The sequence below is a fragment of the Convolutriloba macropyga genome, chromosome 3 (genome assembly GCF_964194025.1).
Source record: "Convolutriloba macropyga chromosome 3, txConMacr16.3, whole genome shotgun sequence".
NCBI lineage: Eukaryota > Metazoa > Xenacoelomorpha > Acoela > Convolutidae > Convolutriloba > Convolutriloba macropyga.
Genome location: NC_134470.1, coordinates 6,232,003 through 6,254,578, shown reverse-complemented (window position 1 = coordinate 6,254,578; position 22,576 = coordinate 6,232,003). Strand labels below are relative to the sequence as shown.

Below are 22,576 nucleotides of genomic sequence, written 5' to 3'. Positions count from 1 at the left end.
ATTGGACAAATCAACAATTTGAGTGCTGACAAGTGCAGTTCGTTTTCTCAGGAGGCATAAATGAATTTTCTGAATGTTCTCATTCAACAACGAATAGCTTTTGTCTTTTTTTAATTTCATTTTTTTTAAAATCTTACAGTGAGGTTTAGTTTGGTTAGCACTAGTATTTGTCAGAGAAATTGTGGCAAGTTTTTCGCAAGCTTTTCTGTTTTTTATTTATGAATATATTGGATTTTCAATTGACAACCACTTTGCTGGAGCAACTGTGTGATAAGTTCCAATGTCAAACATTAAATTCATCAATCGTTACTTAACGCGTATTTATATAGTTTGAGTAGCCTCTATCTGAAGTTATTCTGATTTTTGCATTCTCTATTTAGGTTTTATGCGAGTGCAGACGTATTTTGTTAAAACATTTGGACTGATTTATTAATAAAATTGCCCACATCAGAATTCTTCTCTTATTTCGTATACAACGTTGATGATTTTCAGAAGTTGATTAAGATTCATTAAGATACCTAATTGGTTTCCTGTATCACCCATTATACAATTTTCTTAGAAGTCGTACTAGATAATATGCGATTCCTACTAATCATTCTTGGTTTATTATACCCAATTGTTACTTTGTTTTATTTGCTACCCAACTCTAAAACATCAAAACTTTAATTGATACATTTTTCATCAACTCAACAATAATTAGTTGTGCATTTACCCTACATTCCCATTGGCATGATACCTTTATCAATCTTTGTTCTTTTTTTTAAAAAAAAAATTTATATGAACTCCTAGCAGTCACGCTATGATGAAAGAGAAAAAAAAGTCTTGTTCGTAAAATGATTCAATCTCTAAGCCTTCAGCCAATGATTGCTTAAAAACAATTCTCTCGGTTGGGTAGTTGGAAAAAATTTGTTGCTATATTATTATGTCAGATTTTCTTTGAGGGCTAACATTTACAATTAGAAAATCTTGGTTCATAAACGAACTTTGTTATTATCAATTCAAAACGATGCACCAATGCAATTACACTCGTTTGCTTCTTGGAAAATTTCTTTGAGGTAAAACTTCCTGTTCTGGGCAATCACATTTCACCCGCCACTGAGTTACAACTAGTAAGATAATGCATTGAATTTTGAGCTCCCCGCTCATTGGGTGAGTCAAAAACTTGTCAGTATAGATTGTCCCCGCTCATTATGTCAGATATGGTTTGTAAAAGATTTATATTTGATCTTCTCACTTACTCCAATTTATCGAACTATAGGTATGAGCGCAAGTGTTGGAGACCCAGTTGATGTGAGCATGCGTTCAATCACATCTCTCACTCTCTTCTACACAGCCCCAAACAACGGACATGTTTGTGGGGTGGAACTTCTTGGACAATTCATGGGGTGCGTTAACCTAGACAGCCAACAGTACACTGTGGGTGACGGGTACGAGTTTGCTGGCTTCATCAGTCTCACATCGCAAGATGAAGCTACGGCTGGCAATTACTTGCTTTTGCCTTTACAAATGGGTTAGTTAACTACAATTACCGCCTAATGTATTAATCATTGTGAAACTAAAGTTTTTTCAGATCACTGTTAAATTGATCGTCAATCAGTATTAGTGAAAATTTTACAGATACTTTTCAATACCCGGGTTGCTCATCATACGCAATTCTTAGTAGTCATACTAGGTCATATATGATTCCTAGTATTCATAAAAAGTCATATATGATTTTTATGATTTCTTATTAGTCATACAAGGCTCATATATGATTTCCTAGAAATCATACCAGGATCATACAAAAAAAATTCAAAGCCTAAAACTGTAAATTTTTCATTTTTTTTGGTGATGAAAAAAATTCTTGGAAATCATACAAGGTCATATATGATACATAAAACATTGATTGGATCCACGAATTCCCGTATTATGTAGTCAGAGGACATAATAAATTATTGTATCGCATTTGCATTCCACATTTGATTCTTCGTGTGGGCTAAAGGAATAACTTTCCAACTTATATATATTCAGAAAACAAATTTGAGATTATCTGCAAAATTTTTTTCAAATATCTATTATATATTAGCATTTATAGGTATAAGCTGGCTTCAGAGAGTATCAGAACTTTATTTATATATTTGGACTTACTCTTTCATTGAGTGCCCAACTTTGCTTCGTTCCCCAGTAACAGTGTACAGTACCCCAGTACCCCAGGCTTCGTACCCCAGTAACATTGTACAGTTTAGAGTCAATGTCCCAAATTCAAACTCAAACTCACAAACTCTTGAAACTGCTGTTGTAATAAACTTGATTTTTAATGGTTGTATGAATTTCTGATTGAGTGCCCAACTTTACAAAATGATATTGCACGTTTGGGTCTTTTGGCAGATCACAAAGTGATGCCGGGGAATCACATAAGTGAGTTCTTGCGGAACGAAAATTTTAAAAGACCTAAATGGTTAAAAATTTATGAAAAATAGACTTATGATTCTTGGTACTCATACTAGGATCATATATGATTTGTTTGTAGTCATACAAGGTTCTTATATGATTTTCTAGTAGTCATATATGATTTTTTATTAGACATACAAGGATCGTAATGGGAAATACGATATGATTTGTATGATGTCATAATTAATCCTAGTATGACTACTAAGATTTGGTGACCCGGTAACTAGTTAAACATATTTATGAAAAAGTGCCAGGCTGAAATTTTGGCCCATGTTATCCGCATAGGACGGGGGATCGACATGCTCTTAGAACACATCCGTACCTAAGTTTCAGAGTAATTCAGTACTGAATCAGACACTGTTTATGTCACAATTAGCTCTGAAATCCTCTGATTCAGACTCTGAATCAGACTCTGATTTTTTGTGATTCAGACTCTGAATCAGACACTGAATTATTCTGAATTAGACTCCGATTCAGAGAATTTCAGAGAAAGTAGATTCGGAATTTCTGTCTGAATCAGAGAATTTTAGAAATGTTTCTGAATTCATTCTAAATCAGTACTGAACACTAGAGTTTTTTTCTGATTCGGCACTGATTTTCTATGAACTTTAGGTATGGGCGGTTGAGGACAGAAATCAATTCTGTCTATCAACCCGCACCTAAAGTTAAGTGACAATCAGGACTGATTCAGAAAAATTTCAGAGAAATTTCAAGTTTTAGTACTGATTCAGAAAGATTTAAGAACCAACGATGAAGTGATTTCTGAATTTTTGTGAATCAGAGCAAAATTCAGAAAAATATTCTGTAGCCTTCTGAATCAGAAGATAATTCAGAATGAATCACTGAATTAGCTCTGAAACAGACAAATTCAGTGCAAAATGTGACCTGAATTAGACTCTGACTCAGTACTGAATTCGGCTGAGAGTTAGGTACGGGGACATATTACACATTGAGTTACCAGACTGAAGCAACCACTGATCTGAAAAACTGGACCGCATACTGTGCATAGTGTGATCCAAAACTAGCTAAAAACAGGCTGTAAAAGTTCTCTTCATTTGCGAAACTCTGTCTGAGCTTTAGAGAGGATATATACGAAGACTAACAAGGTGTGTCCTGGCTTCCTGGTTACAAATGAGGAAGCCTTCTGTTAAAAACAAGGATCTGTCTGAATTTATTGCAGATATGTATGTTCCGAATCATAAACGTGGTACAATAGGAGCTTTATCTAAGTTTCTTTATCTTGGTCTTTAAAAATAAACACTGACTATTATGATCTTATAAAGTTCTTCCGCGCTGATTAAGAGTCAGGGACATTATCCGACTGATCATTTGTTCTTCCCGATCATTAAGAATGTACTAACTGATCAACATCGAACTGTCTTCAGAGAGATAACCAAAATCTGTGTAATCGTAAACGATGTATCGTCTCACCCTTAACCAATTACACTCTGATCCATAGCGAAGTTTTGCCTAATCACTGAGGAGATACTCATTGATAAGCTGCCGTGTACTGACTCGTAAAAGAAACCTGTTGACCGAATATTGACTCGGAAAAAACTGAGCAAGAACGAGTTAAGTCTTATCATGTTTCCCCGGGTCGAGGTTTGGTCCAAAAATAATGTAAGATTAGCAGTGAATAGCGGTGAAAAAAAAACCTTTTTCACCGCAAAGTGCCCTCATCTTTTAGCGTTGAATGCGGTGAATTTTTGCGCTTTTAGCGGTGAAAATTTTTTTTTCACCGAATTCACCGTATTTCTTACAAAGAAATAAACTGCCCTACACGGGTTCGAACATCTCACCTGCATGTCATCAACTTGTTAATCCACTGCGCCATCTAACACTTACTTTATTGATATTTGCTTTAAATTTAAGATAAACGTTGAAATTAGCGGTGAATATTTGCAAAATTTGCGATTTTAGCGTTGAAATATTTTTTTCACCGCATTCTGCAGATAGCACTGAAAATCTTTTTTTTCACCGCATTCTGCTGGTAGTGCTGAAAACTTTTTTTCACCGCATTCTGCTGGTAGTGCTGAAAAATTTTTTTCACCGCATTCTGCTGGTAGCGGTGCAAAATTTTCTTTCACCGCTTAAGCGGTGAGAAAAAATTTTTCACCGCTTAAATGTTTCTTTTTCACCGCATTCATCGCATTGAACGCAAATCTTACACTTTTACTCAAATTCACCGCAAATCTTACATCTTTCAGCAATTTATAGCAGTGCCACCTCAACCCGGGTCGATGCACGGGTATTTTTTGGCAATCTTCCAGAATTTTTGGCAATTTTCTAAAAAAAAAGCTGGTAGCACAGGAATATATGAGTCGGGTTGACGGCTATTTTTGTGTCGAAAACAGCTGTTGAAGTGAATTTTGGAGCGTTATTTCAGTACTCTAACATTTCACTTGTGGTTTCTGATATAATTTTTATTGCTTCATTTGATTATTTATTAGATTTTTTTCCTGAGTGAAAGTTGTGCTCCCCATTATGAAAGTGTGCTCTACCTAATCGGGAATCGCCTTAAATTCGTTCTTTTTTTCTGTCTCAAACCAATTTGCTCCCCATGGTCAGTGGAAACTATAATCTTAAATTTCTGGGCTTCCGTTACAAGTTAAATGCTGTTCAAAATTTGCATTTTTTTCTTTTTAATGTATGTCGATTTTTAAATTAATTGCTCTTAAGAAAAGTTTGCAGCAATTACATAAGACCAGTGGTCTTTTTAGGCGGTTTTTCGATTGACCAGCTTTTGATCTGACCTATTTGACTTTGGGACCTCAAAAACAAGATAAGCAGGTAATGTCCGTAGAGTTTTATGTTATTCTAGATCCTCACGCCTTACCAGTACCATTGAAAGCGATTCACTGAAACTGTTTTGAGGAGACAAGTTGTTTGTGTGAAGGGCGGGTTTAAATCCTAAAATTTTGACTCCATCAACAACCCCCCTCTCAACAAGCCTCAGGAATACCCCCCCCCCCCCCCCAAAAAAACACACACACCCAGTCCACCCTCCTCCGACTGGCAGTTTGGATCCTACTCTCTTTCAACCCACCTCCCCCCGCCCCCCATCACTTGACCCCCTCCCTTCTCCCCTCTCCCCCACCACCCACTACGCTCACACCCCCCAATGCCAAAACCCTGAAGCCGCAGCTGAGTGCCGACACCAACCGCTCGCCTGTCGCCTGTCCTTCGTGAACAATTTTCCTGATGTTAAACGGTTATATTTTTAGGCCAATATGGCGCACAACAGCTGCCCTTGACCAATTGACTTCCCAAAATAGTTTGAAAAATGAATTATTTTTGAAACACAACTAAGTTTTACCCTGGCGTAAATGCTGATCATCTAAGTGTTTTTGAATGTTTTTTGTTGGCGTTGTATTGATATCGTTCTTTTTCCAACATCAACTGAAATCAAATTACGCCAGTCACTGAAAACGAGTTGATTTTCCTAAAATTCTTCTTTTTAGGGCTTGGAAATCCATTTTTAGGGCTTAGAAATCCATTTCTAAGGGCTTGCTTGAGCACTAACTCTTGAAATACCAACCATCAAAAAACTAAAAAATTTGAACACAAGAAACAAGAAACATCTTTCTTTCACTTTTTTAATGAATTTTTTACTTAAATGGTGAAAATAAAACATACTTGTCCATTGTTCAACATGTATTAATTTGTTGATAAACAGTTGAATGATTCTGACAAATTTTCAAAAGCAGACAAGCTGAGCTAGTGAAAAGGATTCAATCAATTAGTTGTGACAAATCAGTTTTGAAACGAACTGGAAATAACAACAGGTTAATATCAGTCATAAATATCAAATTTTTTGAAAGTAATTGTTTTTCATACTTTTTGATTCGTCCGAAAATTCCTTTTTTTTCCTTTTTATTTTAATTATTTTAGCGCAAGCAGAAACTGCATTTTTTTCTTATTAAGGTGCCTACCCATAGCAGTAATACAATGTTATGTAATCTGGCATGTGCGAATGTTAACCCGCACGGATTCGCGTGAACCCTTTTGTTTAGATTCCAGGCATTTTGTCTTGTTTAGGGCCGCCTGGTACCTGGACGCCAGAAGAGGAACCCGAACCTGAACCCGAACCTGAACCCGAACCTGAACCCGAACCTGAACCCGAACCTGAACCCGAACCTGAAACCGGAACTGAAACCGAATCGTCAAATGGAACTTTTGCCTATTATGTGAACGAAAACTCAGACTCTTCCAAGTTCACCTTCAGTCTGTCCAGTCCTGCCACTGAAGTAACGATTGTCGCTTTCATATTGGACGCTCGCAATGAAACCACAGGCGAGGTTGATTTCACTGAGTACATTCACAATGTCACTGTCAATGAAACAGAGACTACCTTTGAGATAGATCTGCTCAAATACAACGGGGAGAAACTGGACCGTCCTTGCACAATGATAGTGGGCAATTTGACCACAAATGCTAATGACAGTAATTCTACACAATTCACCGCCTTTACGGGTTAGCTTTTGGATAAATTTTGCGTCCGAAAAAATTCTTTGTTTCACCTTGAAAGCGGGTAACAACCCCAGTTGAAAGATTGTCCTAGACAACAAGAGAAATTACAGTTCTTGACAGAAATTTTATTGATTTTTGACAGACATTTTGCTGATTTTTAAATTGACAGATATTTTGCTGATTTTTATGATTTCTTGACAGGCGCTGTATTATCTGACCGGTTTCTAGCCGAGGACGTGATCTTTTCACACGTTGCTGCTTTTTCTAAGAAGTGACAGCTTCTGATACTGTGTTAAAACCTGTGAAAAACATCGTTTTTGACCGAAATATTCTACCTTGCGCTTGGATTCAGGAAAATAGCTCAATATCCCGTGATGGCCACCATAAATGTTTCTTGGAAACCATACGTAAGACATGCATGGTTGTATGGCTTCTTTGATACCATACGTAAGACCATCCAAAAACTTAAAGGTGATCTCAAATGACGTCTTTTGGACAACGTAGTACAACATATATATCGTAGTTGACATTGGCCTTCAACAAAAAAAAATTTTTTTCTATGGTGCCTTGGATACGATATCCAAGACCATAGACTTTTATGGCCCATCCAAGACCATAAAACTTTTTTGTGGAACAACTTTTTTTTACACAAAAATGATTCTAACAATGTCCTATGCGGGTTTCAGACGACAAAAAATGGAGATCTAAAAATTACTCGTGAAAAAAAATTTTGTGGTGTCTTGGATACCATATCCAAGACCATAGACTTTTATGGCCCATCCAAGATCATAAAACTTTTTTTGTGCAACTTCATTTTTTGACTCAAAAATGTTTTTAACAATGTCCTATGCGGTTTTCAGACAAATTCGAGATTTAAAAATTACTCATGGAAAAAGCATGGTGTCATGGATACCATTTCCAAAACCATAGACTTCTATGGCCCTATCCAAGATCATAAAACTCTTTCTGCAACTTCATTTTTTTACTACGAAAGAGAACTCTACGAAATCAGTTTTTTTCAATGAAAAGTCATGATTAGGATACAAACTGATTAAAGATTCTTAGCTGCTTCAATTCATGGCTTTTGACGAGGCTGGTTTCTGCTGTTAGCCTTATACTGTTTTCATACAAAAGTCTAGCCAGTTACTTTTTTTAGTATCCTTCTCCTGCAGTTTTTGTTTCCTATTAACCATATAACCACCGTAAATGGTTTTCTTAAAAACCATAAACCGACCATTAATGGCTTTCTTGAATACCATGAACCTTCCATAAATGGTTTTCTTAGATACCATACACATTCCATTTATGGCCGTCTTGGATACCATAGAGTTACCATTAATGGTGATCTTAGATACCATAGAGTTTTCATTAATGGCTATCTTAGATATCATACACCCGAACCATAAATGATCTTAAGTATGGTATCTAAGATGGGACCAACCCGGGATACCAAACTATTGTTTATACTTTTTGAGACTGAAGAAAAAATCAACCCGCACAGAGCAGGTAAGCAAAATTTCAGAGCAAAGCATGCTTCTTGCTAGATTTGGTTTTCAAGACTTCAGGATTTTTTGGGATTTGGAATCCATTTGCGGTGCCGTCACATGATTATAAATTCATTCGACAGGAATCAGTACTATATAGAGAACATCAGCAAAGTGCCCGAAGTAGTAAAGTTCCAATTAACTATTATCCATTAATGAGTTTTTCCCTGAGTATTTGTTTGTGTTATTCCTTTTTGTTTCTATTTCATACAGCTTTCGAATAACAGTTGCTAAATTGAGCTCGTGAATTACAGATAAATCACTTTAAATGCTACACGTAAAGTAAGCTAAAGTAACAAACCCAATTCTATTCAATAATGAATTTTTATTAAATTATATATTGATAACAATTAAAATCAAGAGAACGCTTAGATATTATTTGCAATTTATAACGTATCCCAATGCACGTGGGAAAAATTGGTCCTTTTTAGACATCTAGTGATTTCGGGCAGCGCAGGACCGCTATATATGGTCATGATTCTCGTCCGCCATGAGATATAAACATGAAATTAGGGTCCGGTCCACCAGGCTCACCAATGCAATAGAAAAAAAGTGGCTTGACCTCTGCATCAAAATTCAGCTTGCTTGTCTAAAGGCCTCCCGTACCTAACGTGCAATGTCAATCAGTACTGATTCAGAACAATTTCAGAGTAATTTTATGGTTTAGTACTGATTCAGAAGGATTTTAGAAGCAACTGTGAAGGAGCTCAAAGCAAAATTCAGAGAAAATATTCTGTATTCTTCTGAATCAGAAGATAACTCAGAATGAATCACTGAATTAGCTCTGAAACAGACAAATTCAGTGCAAGATATGACCTGAATTAAACTCTGACTCAGTACTGAATTCGACTAAGGGTTAGGTACGGGTTGCTTAACCACTACCTCTTGAATTACACAACCATCAAAAAACCCAAAAATTGAACACCTTAAAACTAATATAAAATACACCCGCCAATACGTGTCTGCCGCTGTCTAATGGGCATTTAAGAAGCGAGAAAACTATTCGGAATAGCAAACCAAAAACGTTGGTCAATCTTTATACGTGGGAATGAACAGAAATCGGAATTTCCATTCGCCTTGATTGACATAAATGGGAAAAGAAAAATCCAAATTTCACGTGTCTTATAAAAGTAAGGGGATAAAGGTATTAACAGGCTTATCTAAGAATTAAGGAAAATATAAGCCATTAAAAACAGTTCTGTAAGTATAATTTGGTGTCCTTAAATGTGCCAATTCAACATTGGTAACGTTACGTAAATAAACCAATTTTGGAATTTCAAAGCTCTACCTTTACAATTTTTCACCTTAAATTGATCCCGGCTCTATGTGACCTGATTTGACGCATCAAATGAGCAAGTAAAAATGAGAGACATTCAAAAACAAAGTTTTATAAACTTGCTAAAATTTGAGGTTTGCTAATATCCTGGAGGAGTTTGGCAGGATTTTAATCCGGCCATCACCGTCAATATGACTATTTTGCTGACTTGTGAAAGCATTGAACTCGGGGCTTCAATTCCTGCTTTTATGTATGTGGCAAAATCGTGCTGCTAATCAAATTATACAAGTATTGAAACAAAATGGCAAGCTAAATAACGTTGCTAGCTAAATAACTGTATAAGAGTGCCTGCTAATTTTTTATTTCCGATTTTAACTTAACTTGAGCTAAAATAGAACATTAACAAAATTTTTATTAACAAATGTTAATTTGTTACCGCATTTTGAAAAAATATGTTCAATGCAACGAGAAATGTGCGATTGACAGCAACTTTAATTAAGAGTTGGAAAAAGAAGAAAACTTCAAATTTGAACGGAAGAGTTAGAATGTGCGTGTGAATTATTAGTGGCCCGAACGCTTATTGATTGTGATCTCTTCCTATAAAACTGCAGTAGAGGCTGATCACTTTAAAGTGCAATCATTCACTACTTTATTTTTTTGGAATAGTTCACTACTGACAAGCGGTCTGGCCATTAATACGTTAGACTTTGAACCCGGAAAACATAAGAGATGACAGAATCAAGCCCTTCTGAAAAGAGCTAGGAGGAAAAGTTATTTACATTTTCTTAGCTGAAATTAAAAAAATTATACAAACAAATATAGGTTTGGCAATTTTTTGTTTCCAACTTACTTAAGTGAAGGTTGAAGATTTTTTTTTAAAAAGGGATTTTTGTTGGGTTATTCTTGTCTCATTATTTTATTTGGCATCGAAAATAGTAACTGCCATCAATGCGCGGTCCTTCAAAACAATGAATTTTTTATGGAACTTCTTCAAATTTTATCCCTTGAAGAGGATAATCGAAATTTAAACTACTTGGAAAGTCGCCTAATTTTCTTTAACATATAGTTTTGTGTGAAAGTTTTGCATCTTGTGACTAGTGTATCAGATAAAGACAACATGAGTTATAATTTAAAGCTATCGTATTTTCATCTTAAAGTTAGTAATTACTCCACTTGTTAAACCATTGTCGCTTCAAACAGTTTTCTCATCATGACTTTTTCCCAGCAATCTATTTGTACAACTGAAAAGTACAACTGTAAATAACGACTGTAAATAAAAGTGTATAACAAATTTTGACATCTTTTGTTTCTTTAGAATCAATTGTAACAAACAGTCGTAAGAAAAACCCGTGTGATTTTTCTTACGTTCAATGAAACATCGTTATTTTGCACTATTTGTTTTTCTCTGAGTCGTTTGAATGAAGACTTAGAACTTGTTTATTTTAATTTCCTATAACTAAGGTTAACTTTTAAAATAGAAAAATTTGTAAAGTTGGCAACTAAATAAAGGAAAAATTGTCAGAGAATTAATTTCCATTTTTTCTCTGTAGATTAGGAGCATAATGTGGCGGACATCTCCAAACTTTCTCATGTTTGAATTAAGTGTGATTTACAGTCAATGTTTTCCACGCTCGCTTATAACATTGGTCTTAGAACATGGGCAGCAAAAAAACCGCACCAAAAATAAGCAAATTTTTCTTTAGTATATGTTTTGCTGCGTAGCGGCACGGAAATAAAACCCCATGCAAATAAAACTCCACTTGACCATTAAAGAGCTCTAAATAGGCGCGTTTGACCATGACTCGGGGTTCATGACCATGCTTTAGCGGCTAGTGTGACCTGAAATGAAACTACTACGACCAAACAAATCATCAATACCAAAAATAAATTAGAAAGTGTGATTTAATTCCGCGGTGTTTTGTTTCCGTGGGGTTTATTTCCATGAGGTTTTTTTCTACCTAAAATTATAAGTTTTTTTTTCTCGTATTCATTTGATTCTCAGATTCGTTAATCAAACAGATGTAATATTTTTAAGACATTAATGAGTAATATGTATAAATTAGTAAACTGTTTTTGTTCAATTTGGTTCCCATCCAGCCCAATAAGCCTTTTGTGAACTTATTTATCCTCATCTGTTAATTTTATCAAAGCTGTTTAAAAATTGATACCTGACAGCAGTTTTTATGAGAGATAAATATCGAATTCTTCTGCTTGTTTAGGTCTCATAACGTAAATTCTCTCTTCGAACTAATTTTTAGGGGGTTTTGATCTTTGTTTTTTGGGTACTGAGTTCTTTTTGGTTGCTGTTTTGATCTTTGAGCTTTTTGGTTACTGAGTTCTTTTTGGTTGCTGTTTAACGCAATCTAGCCAACCCTAATTTAATCAAAGATTTAACTAAACCCTCTATTGATTCAGTTAAACTAAAACCGAAATTACTCATCATTTAAATTCCGAGTTTGGAGTAGTTACATGAAAACAGTTAACATAATTAGAATACCATTCTAGTTTTTGTAAAACCGCTATCAAAAATCTGTGAAAACTTTTCTTTTAAGATCCTTCACTTTGAGGTAAATTTTGATAGATCCTGTGTATGAGCGCCCAATTTGTACGATCAGGCGGATGAACACTTTTTGTATGATTTGTTTCATGATGATACATTATGAACGTTTTCCCACGCCACCTGCTTGTAATATGATCTACGTGTGTTGAAAAACTTTTGCAATGTAGCGTGCAAGGTAGTATAATAGTGAATGAATTTAATTTGCCATATAGTCGAAATAATGAGAGGAAAAGTATCTTTAAAGAGGAAATTTGTTTCCAAGCTACAAAAATATTTTTTTATTTATAATTTTTGTTTCAATAAGCTCCAGTTTGAAACTCTTTAGATTTTGTACCAACTAAAATTGAATAATTGTCCCTTCATTATTTCACAACTTTTTTTTTACTTTTTTCAGTTGTCAAATTATTCACTATGCACTTTTGAGCGACCTTGTGTTGGACACTCAAAAAATTCCGTCTAGTTAGATCAACAAAAATTGAGCCCCCCCCCCCAAACCTCCCCCTACCCCTCCCCCTCTCCGAAGTTAGGTCCTCTCATCATTTTATATATGGTGATCCACTCTGTCAAGGCCCCCAAAAACAAAGACCTTTTTTTCTTTCTTCATTAATGTTGCCCGTGCTTTATAAACTTCGCAAACTCGGATGTTTGCAAAATAAATGAAACTTCGACCCCTTTGCTTATAAGTATCCTTATCTTTTCCATTAAACAGGAGGCTACACTATCGACGCAACCGAGACTTTCTCATGGCCAGAAAACTTTACTGAGGATGGAAGTGAAAAAGTGTACACTACATTGCCTAGACACTCAGTGATTGAAGGGGTGGCTACAGGGGGAGAAATATGCGACCTTGACTTCATAGGGGAGACCTACTCTATTGGGATGAAAGATGGGGTTATGATCGCTGATGATGAATGGCTGGGACCTGATCAAGGAGAATCAAATACTGCAGAATTCACACAGGGCCAATTTGTCAATGGGGTAAGTTGAACAAAGCATTGAAAAGAGCAAACGCAACTAGGGTCTGGGCAATGCTCTGAATCTGAGTCTGGACCATGGAGTGGAGATGGTCTGATCAGAACTCCTTCGGTTTAGAAAGTCTGATGAGAGACCCAATCAGTCTGGAAAGTCCTATCAGAGGTTATTTTGGTCTGGAATGTCAGATCAGGGGTAATTTCGGTGTGGAAAGTCTGATCAGAAGAAAATTTGGGCCTGGACCTCAACCTGGGAAAGAACAAACTTAGCTGGTAGTCTACATATTTGCACAATTTAAAAATCATTAACTCATTGTTGTATTAATTGAGCGAAAACCATTGCCTTAGTTCAATCCGTCAGTGTAATAACTCAGTCGAATCAATAGGCAAAAAAAATCAACTGAGAACAAATGTTTTCTTGTCCTTAAAAACCTCCTGTACTATATCTCAAGAGAAACACTTGATTTCGCTGAGCCTGAAAAAAATTGATGTTTGCTGGGGGAGCGAGGAGCTTGGTTGTTAATGAGTCAGAATTACAGTGCCCCCCCCCCGCCCAGTAACATCTTCTTTTATAGCAACTTTTTTTCTTTAGGAAAAGCATTTATTGTTTTATGTAGGGGTCCCGAGAATTACAAAACAAATTCATAATACCGGTACAGGAAATATGGAAACTTCGCATTAATACATAAAAAATTGTATTTGGATTATTTTGAACAGACACACGCAAACACGCATACATGAACAACTGTATAATAAAACAAAAATTTATACGCACACTTATATAGAAAACTCGATTTATGCTCAGAAGGCACAGAGACCTAGTTTTGAGCAGTTACAATTTTTTCCCACAAATGCTATATGATTGGCATCGTCTAAGAAAGTTTGATTTCAAATTTGTCGGAATATAAATTGCAGTGGAAGCCACAAATTTGGCTTTTGCAATTGCTCCTTTTGAAAACTCTTTAGATCAGCTTTTCTTTTAGAGCACTCTTTTAGGAAGCAAGTTCATCTACAACTTAGTTCTTAATTAGAGTAAAAGTATTTCTTTTCATATTAAAAAAATTAACTTGATTTCGAAATATTAAAGATATTTGAAATCAAAATGAGTCAAATATACCCCACGCAAATCTTTTTTAATCCAGTTTAAAACAATATTTTTTATTCTAATTCGCGAGGAAAGATTACTAAATTTTAAAAAAGAGGCTTTCCAGATTTAGTGGTCATGTAAAGTTTAGTTGTCACCCTCCAGGTGTCAGGACAATTTACCCAATTCCAATATACCCAATGCCAAATTGCCCAATGCCATTATACCCAATACCATTATACCCAATGTACTTTGATATTTTCGTTCAATAATCCGACAACAAATTAGCAGTCGCTGTTACTCGTATGTTTTAACATACTTAATGGCCATGGCCATGTCTCAGCGGCCCGTGGGACTTGATATGAAATTATTACAACCGAACATGGGATTAAATTATCCGCTTGTTAAATCATACGTGTAAGAGCCATTTTCTGCTAATTGGTACTCGGATTATGAACCGAAAGTATCAATGCGACTGGGGTATAATGGCATTGGGTATGATGGCATTGGGTATTTTGGCATTGGGTATAATGGAATTGGGTATTTTGACACCTAATCACAGTAAACATGACATAATGGTGGCTATAATGGGAAAGAGCCGACTAACATTACCCAGTCGCGCTTTTAGCAATCTTATAGAATTTCGCTTGCGTGGGTTTAGCTCAAGTCCAGCAAGAAAAATTATGCGAGTATCCAGCTTGATATCTGGTGTGAGCAAAGTCCATCGTAAGCAATATGGGTCAGCGTAATGTCTTGGTCGCCAAAATTACGCAAAAGTTACTTTTAATAATCTATTTGAAACGTAACGTTCTTTTTGTCAGTGAAGGTTTAAACCTAGAATTGACTGTTTGACAATTTCCCACTTGTAAAAAAAATAAATTTTTGTTAGTTTATCGCAGTTTAAAGTTATACACCGGTCTTAAGCGATTTAATTTGAAGCGATGGTCTGCGGGAAAATATCTTGAAACTTTTTCCAATATTTTTTTCAGCAATAGTTTTTTTTTAGGTTTCATTAGCTCGAACGGTAAAAGGTGTACTGGGCGTTTTAAATTTTTAGCACTGCAGACTTTTAGCATTTTATATCGTGATCGTGCGTGTCTTAAGTGACTCAAGTAGGAGTCACGTTATTTTGCTTCAAACATTAATCGCAAATAGAGAATTAAATCAAAAATTTACGAAATTTCTTTGTAGAATTTTGATTTAATTATCTATTTGTGATTAATTTTTGAAGCAAAATAACGTGACTCCTGCTCAAATCACTTAAAAGACGCACATGCACGATACCAATTGCCAAAAAAGTCTGCGATGCTAGAAACTTAAAACGCCAGAAGCCGCTATATACATAGCCAGTAGTTGCGTTCCCATGACTATCGTCATTTAGTAGCCTGCAAGTTTTATATTGTAAGCAAGGTTAAGCTACTCTGCAGAAATCAGTTCAAAATCTGGCTTAACTTCTCGAACCCGTGCTAGATTCTTTATAAAAGATGGAAGATATGTGACTTTAAGCAGAGTCGCGCAACCTATACTTCGAAATTCTGGTTTGCATGTCGAAACACTGCACACTCCTGATTAATACCAGATTTTTTTCAGTGACGTTGTTAGAGTCACGTAACCTACACCTAAAACACGCACGTGTGCGTTAAGAGTTTTGAAAATGCCGGAAGACCTCATAGCTAGAAATTGACGTACCATGAAGTTTTATTATTTTAAATACTTTCCAAATCCCTCGAACTGCTAAGCGGTTCTCGATAATTCATAGACGCTCTCATTTCTTTGCGAGTTTCAGCAGGACACCTATTTTGAAAAACCATGCAGTTATTTAATTAAAACTGCGTTCACTGATTACTTGTTTCAGGTGGATATTATCTATAATTCAACGACGTATGTCATTCGAGGAATCCGATTCCGATTCAAAAAGGGTTCAGAAACAGGAATTGGTGAATATGATGACAGTTACAATCATTCTACTTATAGTTTCAACTATACGGGATCTGGAGTATTGAGTTACTTCAAAATCTACATGCGAGGTTCTGAAATGGTCAAGCTGGAGGCCATTTGGATGCGTAAGTTCCCATTCGCATTTATTATACAACTCCGCAACCACCACCTACACCCCCCCCCCCTCTCACCCGCAGTTTGCGCTATAAATTTTGGAGCTGTTATGTTTCACCTCCTCTCGCCGCATAGTTTGTATATTTTTACGCCCCCAGCCGCACGTGCTGTGTTTTACATAGCAACGTTTTATAACAACTTATAAATTTTTTTTTAGAAATGGAATCAATTTAAGGTATGCTTGATTGGGGAAATCATGGTTGAAATCATTTCTAAGTTCAGTCGATTCTCAGAAAGTTTTCTTGCGATCAGCCTTGTGCCCACAAATCACCATGGTGCCCACGCAATTGAGCATTTGCCTTTTATTTGTTCCCAGAAACCCTAAATGTAATTGCGGGGCATAAAAACCTTGGAGGGACAGATTATATCCCAATGAATATTGCATATTGCTATAATGGAAAAATCCAGAAAAAATAGAAAAAAACTCCAGAAAAACTAAAGCAAAGTGTTGTTTCAGGACCAGCAGCACCCTGGAACATCTGGACTCAGAACGTGAAGGACCATTCAAGTGGATTTTACAAAGGATTTTTCTCTGGTATGAATTAATTTCAGTACCAGTCAGGAGTAGCGATATGTTTTTAACCTACGCATGTTTGACAATTGTCCCACTGTAATTTTCATGCACAATTTCGGTTCCCGGGTCGAAGTTTCGTCCAGAAATACTGAATGATTTTTGTTACATGATCATAAAAAGGAAACTTCTGAAACCAAAGCATCAGGTTATTTTGGCAATGAATCGTACCGACATAAATTCTTCGCCCTTTTCCCACCGCATTAAAAGAATTTCTTGTATTGTATCGACTAGATAATTTTAAGAGGCAAATTTTTGTACGAATTCAATAAAATTAACCGTGAATCTTTGAAAAAAAATTTGAGTGACTAACGGTGAGTTACAATTTTCCGCCACTTAAGAGATGAAAAAAGCACCATATTCATATAATTTTTGTGCTAAGATTCACCCGATTCAACACAACTCATATTTCGAACAATTTATAGCGTTGATCGCTCCCAAACGGGGGGGGGGTAAAGTTCAGTTAGTACGAAATCTCTATTTCACCTCTCCTTCGTTTATTATTCATCAATGCATGTCAAAAGATATATTATAAAACTTTCAGTTAAATTTAGAAAATAGGGCATTAAAATTTAAAGACCTGAATTAATACTCAATTGAAATGTTGATGGATTTTTTGGAACGAGATTTAATTGTAAAGAATTTGCAGTTTTCAACCGCAATCCCAGCCCATTCTGAAATAATATATTTGAAAACTTTTAATGATTGCTTTGTTTTTTATGTCGCAAAAAGCTTTTTTTCCACGGTTTAAATGGTTCGAAAGAAAATTCTTTGACAAAAATTCAGAGAATTTTATTTTGCTTTCCTCACTGAACAAATTAACCTTGATCTAAAACATTTCGCTGTTTTTTTTCTGTATCACGTTAGTTGAAGTTACTTTGACATTAAAAAAACTGATACACAATTTTTATGTTTATGGTCTTTTATTGGCCATAGAAATCTATGGTCTTGGATATGGAATCTAACGCAACATAAAAAAAGCTTTTCATTTATTCAAACGATAATCAAGCTATGTCACTTTGTGCTCAATATGCGATCCTAAATACTTCATTTGAGACATTCGTTAGATTTCGATATGGCACCTAAGATAGCATACGGACCATCCAAGACTTTGATATGGTATCTAATATGGGTTAACGGTGGTCAGACCAGGCTGCAATTAACCAATCACTCGGGTAGCAACCCAGTTCCAGTTCATTTGAACGCAAAAATTTTTTCTAAACGAACAATGAGAGGTTAGCAAAAAAACATAACAGGCTGTTTTTTTCATACACAAAAATTTTCAGCTTGTTCAAACTATCAGTTTTATCAACAAAGAAGTCTTGCAAGAAAACCAGTGTCAAAATTATTATTTCAGATATGTCTCGCCATGTGAAAATTTGCTTCTGGTACTTTTTTATGCAAAATTGCCATTCTTTACTAATCAAAACCTTCAAAATTTTCTTTAAAATTTCTAACTATATCTGTGGCCCTAACTCTCGGATGTGTTATTACGCTAGTCAAGCCAAATCTGAGCAAACCGACTGGGCTCGCGCACGTAGAGGAAAATGCAATCAAGTGTTGTAGTCTGAAACTTAATCTTTCATCTTTATTTGGTCTGATCAGGACCGAGTGCAGAGTCTAAATGGATCAGATCTTTAGGTATGGTCTGGAGAGCCAGATTAGGTCTCCTAAAGGGTCTGGATGGTATGCTCAGATCACAGTCAACAGTCTGTATAGTCTATTTGTATAATCTTGATTACCTAAACAGAGCTATATTCATAGCTTTGTTTTGTTTGATCAGAGCTCTTTCACATTCAATTTATTCTGCTAAAAACCACAACATGCAATATTTCCTGAAGTAAATTATTTCCTAAGTGTTGTATGGTTTCAAAAGGTTTCTTATGGTTTCAAGTTGTTTATTTTGTCTGTTTGGAAAATTAATATTCGTTGATGAACTGAGAAAACCCATCATCAGATTAGCGATCATATTTCTGAAAAATTACAGCATTTCCTTCGTCACTGTTATTTCAATCTTAAAAGCTTTTAGTCTCAGTATCGCCAGCGCCCGACCCACGTTGGTCTGGCAAACCAATGTGGGTCGGATCAGATCCAAATGGATCAGATCGCAACCCATGTGGTGCGCCACCCATGTGGTTCTGACACCCTCGTGTTCCACAAAAGAGGGTTCGATACCATTCTGTTTGACTCACATTGTCCTGATCAGACCCCATTTCGGTCTGAGCAGTCTGGTACCCTCTTTATGTCACTCAATTCAATCTCAATAAACTTACCTTGGGTTGCGCACCTCAGCCTGGGCGCGATTAGAAATTGAAATTTATTTTGCAATCCTATTTCAGAGTCAGATGACGATGACGCTGACCAAATTGAGGTCCGCTTCTGGCTTCCATTTGACAGCATTGATGATGAAGCTGTAACTATGAGCATCAATGGTACCTTCGAAAGAGGCAACGGAGTAGACACAAATCTCACACTTGATGGATCCTCGACTTCTTTCAAAAGAGGGGCGGATTACACTACCAGAGCCTTCTACCTCATGGCTCAAACTTCCTACTCTTTTAGCCTCTCTGGGGTAGCCACAGTACCAGAATTGGATGAAAACTTGACCTCACTGTCCAGTGAAATTTTCCATTTTGAAACACGTGAGTTAACCGATTAACTGTTTAGACAGTTTTTAACTGCTAACACGTCCCCCTAACTTGGTAAAATTATAACATATAAAAATCATAACTTGCAAAAATCAGGGAATCCAGGTGCATGATATAAATCTTGTTAAACAGAAGATTTTGAATTATTTTAGTTTAGAAAGCTGAAGAAATGTAAGTCGGAAAAATTGAGGGCAAAATTTGCAACAGAACTTTAAATTTAGACATGTTGAATAGGTTTTTTAAAGCAATTTCTTGTAGAGTGTTTTATTTGCTTGTTAGCGAATAGGGAAATTTTTAATGGTTCAGATTTTGGTTATCAAGATATTTATTAAGATAATTTTGTATTTGTCTGCCAGATCAATCCAAAATCTCGGAAAAAAATTATTGAAAAAATTTAAATTCCTCAATTGCAAAGGAGCGTTCACATTCACCTAATTATGAAGAGTTCATCGACAGATAGTGCTTTAAGGCTGCACTTACGCTATGCAGCTACTAAAATACGAACAGTGACGCAATCCTACCTGATTTCACAACGAAATCAAGAAAAAAATAGAGAACATCAGCGTTCTTCTAGGATGCTTTACTGGTCACCATCTGTATCCAGAGGCAACAGATTAAATTGTCGCTTCTTTTCTTTTTCTGATATTAGTGCGTTGAAGTTTATCCCACTTCAAAAAATGTTTTGGCAAAAAGTTGATTTTTTTCGAAGTCGTTTGACAATCCATATTAGATAAAGCGTTGAACAGCATTTACACAATCCATATTAGATAAAAAAATCTCAACAAAAAACAGCCGAAAGCAGATAAGAGACAGTTTAATAGTACAGCAGGAAATTATACGATCTATCTATACACCAGTTGAATTAATGGAGATCACATTTTTGTTGATATTTCGTTTTAAAAGTGCTCACTGTCTGTGCCGGGTCGAGGTTTGGTCAATATAATAATGTAAGATAAGCGGTGAACAGTGGTGGAAAAAAAACTCACCGCATAAGCGGCGAATAAAAATTTTTCACCGCTTGAAATTTTTTTACCGCATTCATCGCATTGAGCGCAAATCTTACACTTTTTATCGAATTTCACCGCAAATCTTAAATCTTTTAGCAATTTTTAGCGATGACACCTCGACCCGGGTGATCCAATATCACAAATGTGGTTTGAGTTGCTGCAAATAAGGCGGTTTGTTTGACAGCAGATAATTTAAAAGCTTGAGCACGCAAAAAAAATCTTTTTTTTTGGGTTTGATAATGATTATATAACTGCTAGAGATGATATTTTGAAACAGCAAGCGGTTACAATAGGAAGCAGACAATTCTCATGTAAAACTCTCAGACAATTCTCATGTAATATGCACTATTACGTTGTTAGAAATTAGAAATGATATTCAACCTAATGGCACATTTATACTGCTCTGAATACTTTGCTGTGACAACAGTTCTGAAACCTCTACATGACTGTATATTGATACAGATTCTATTACCCGGGTCGAGGTTTGGTAAAAAATTAATGTAAGATTAGCTGCGAATAGCGGTGAAAAAAAACTTCTTTCACCGCAAAGCGCCCGCATCTTTTAGCGTTGAATGCGGTGAATTTTGCGGTTTTTAGCGGTGAAAATTTTTTTCACTGCATTCAGCGGATTTCTTACAAAAGCGAAACTTCCTTGCACGGGTTAGAACCTCTCACCTCCTGCATGTCAATAAATTCTCATTCCACTGCGCCATCTGGTACTTATTTAAATGATATTTCCAGTGAATTGAAGAAAAGGGTTGAAATTAGCGCTGTGAATATTTGCGACTTTAGAGGTGAAAAAATTTTTTCACCCCATTCTGCTGGTAGCGCTGAAAAATTTTCACTGCATTCATCGCACTGAACGCAAATCTTACATCTTTTAGCGATTTTTAGCGGTGACACCTCGACCCGGGTACTTTTTGAAATTTCCAGTAGTTGTTTATCCGAAACGTTTCGCAACGTTTTATCGAACAGATTCTCGTCAAAACTCAATTCTAAATCCAGACTTCTGGTTTCCCTCTGCTTGTGACTATTAGAAAGACGCTAGCCTGTAGGTTGACTTCTGCAGCGACGCATCGAGAACTATTCAAAAATTTTTTAAACTCCGGGAGGTTTTTTTTTTGTTTTTGAAGAGAGTTTTATTTTTTGCTGTCACGAAATTGACTTACCAAGCCCCCCCCCACTCCACATCTACCTCCAACACCCCACAAACAATAAACCTTCAAAATGAAATGAGAAAGGAAACTTTATATTTAATATGATAAATGCTTCACAGAACTCTAGTTTTTGATCCATCAGTGAAAACAGTTGTTCAATTCAGTCCTTTTAACTGTGAAATCATTTCCTTTTAACCAAAAAAATTACTTCACAAAAATGGTGCTCTGAACGAGGGCAAAGATGCTTCAGCTCGTGTCGCGTTATCTTCCCTTCGATGTTTCGCACCCAGTTTTTTGCAATGTATTTTGTTTCAGCAAACGGAGCCCGACTTTTGTGTACACAAGATGACAACATGACGTATCAGATTGAATACGAATCCGTGCCTGAAAGTAAGTAGATTTCACTGCGATAAAACAAGTGAGGCAATGTATGCATCCATGCTTTTCTTCGAAAGCAATCAAACGTCACACTTATGAATATCATATTAGTTACTATATATAATATATTATAGATAATTTTCTTTACAAATTCTTACAATAATTGATACTTAATATAAGGGTGGAAAAAAGAGTGTAATCTATTATAATTCCACCCTTAATTACACTATTTACAAAGAGTAAAAAGAGTGGACAAAAGAGTGTAATTAAAGTGTAATTTTTTAAAAATTACACTCTTACACTCTTTTCCCCGATAACAGTGGAAAACGGATTACACCCTAATCCCCGCTAATTGGGGGTGGAATAGG

At 35.9% G+C, this 22,576-nt stretch overlaps 1 protein-coding gene across 1 annotated transcript in view; it reads left to right on the top strand.

Annotated features, from left to right (window-relative positions):
* The first annotated feature begins 1,347 nt into the window (after nt 1-1,347).
* Nucleotides 1,348-22,576, top strand: part of LOC142336807 (uncharacterized) — a 70,597-nt gene continuing 49,368 nt past the window's right edge. The window contains exons 1-7 of the mRNA XM_075385739.1: nt 1,348-1,510; nt 6,469-6,903; nt 12,990-13,258; nt 16,191-16,398; nt 16,905-16,982; nt 19,358-19,660; nt 22,146-22,220. Coding sequence (XP_075241854.1) covers nt 1,381-1,510; nt 6,469-6,903; nt 12,990-13,258; nt 16,191-16,398; nt 16,905-16,982; nt 19,358-19,660; nt 22,146-22,220 — 1,498 coding nt within the window. The 5' untranslated portion in view covers nt 1,348-1,380. The remainder of the gene's footprint in view (nt 1,511-6,468; nt 6,904-12,989; nt 13,259-16,190; nt 16,399-16,904; nt 16,983-19,357; nt 19,661-22,145; nt 22,221-22,576) is intronic.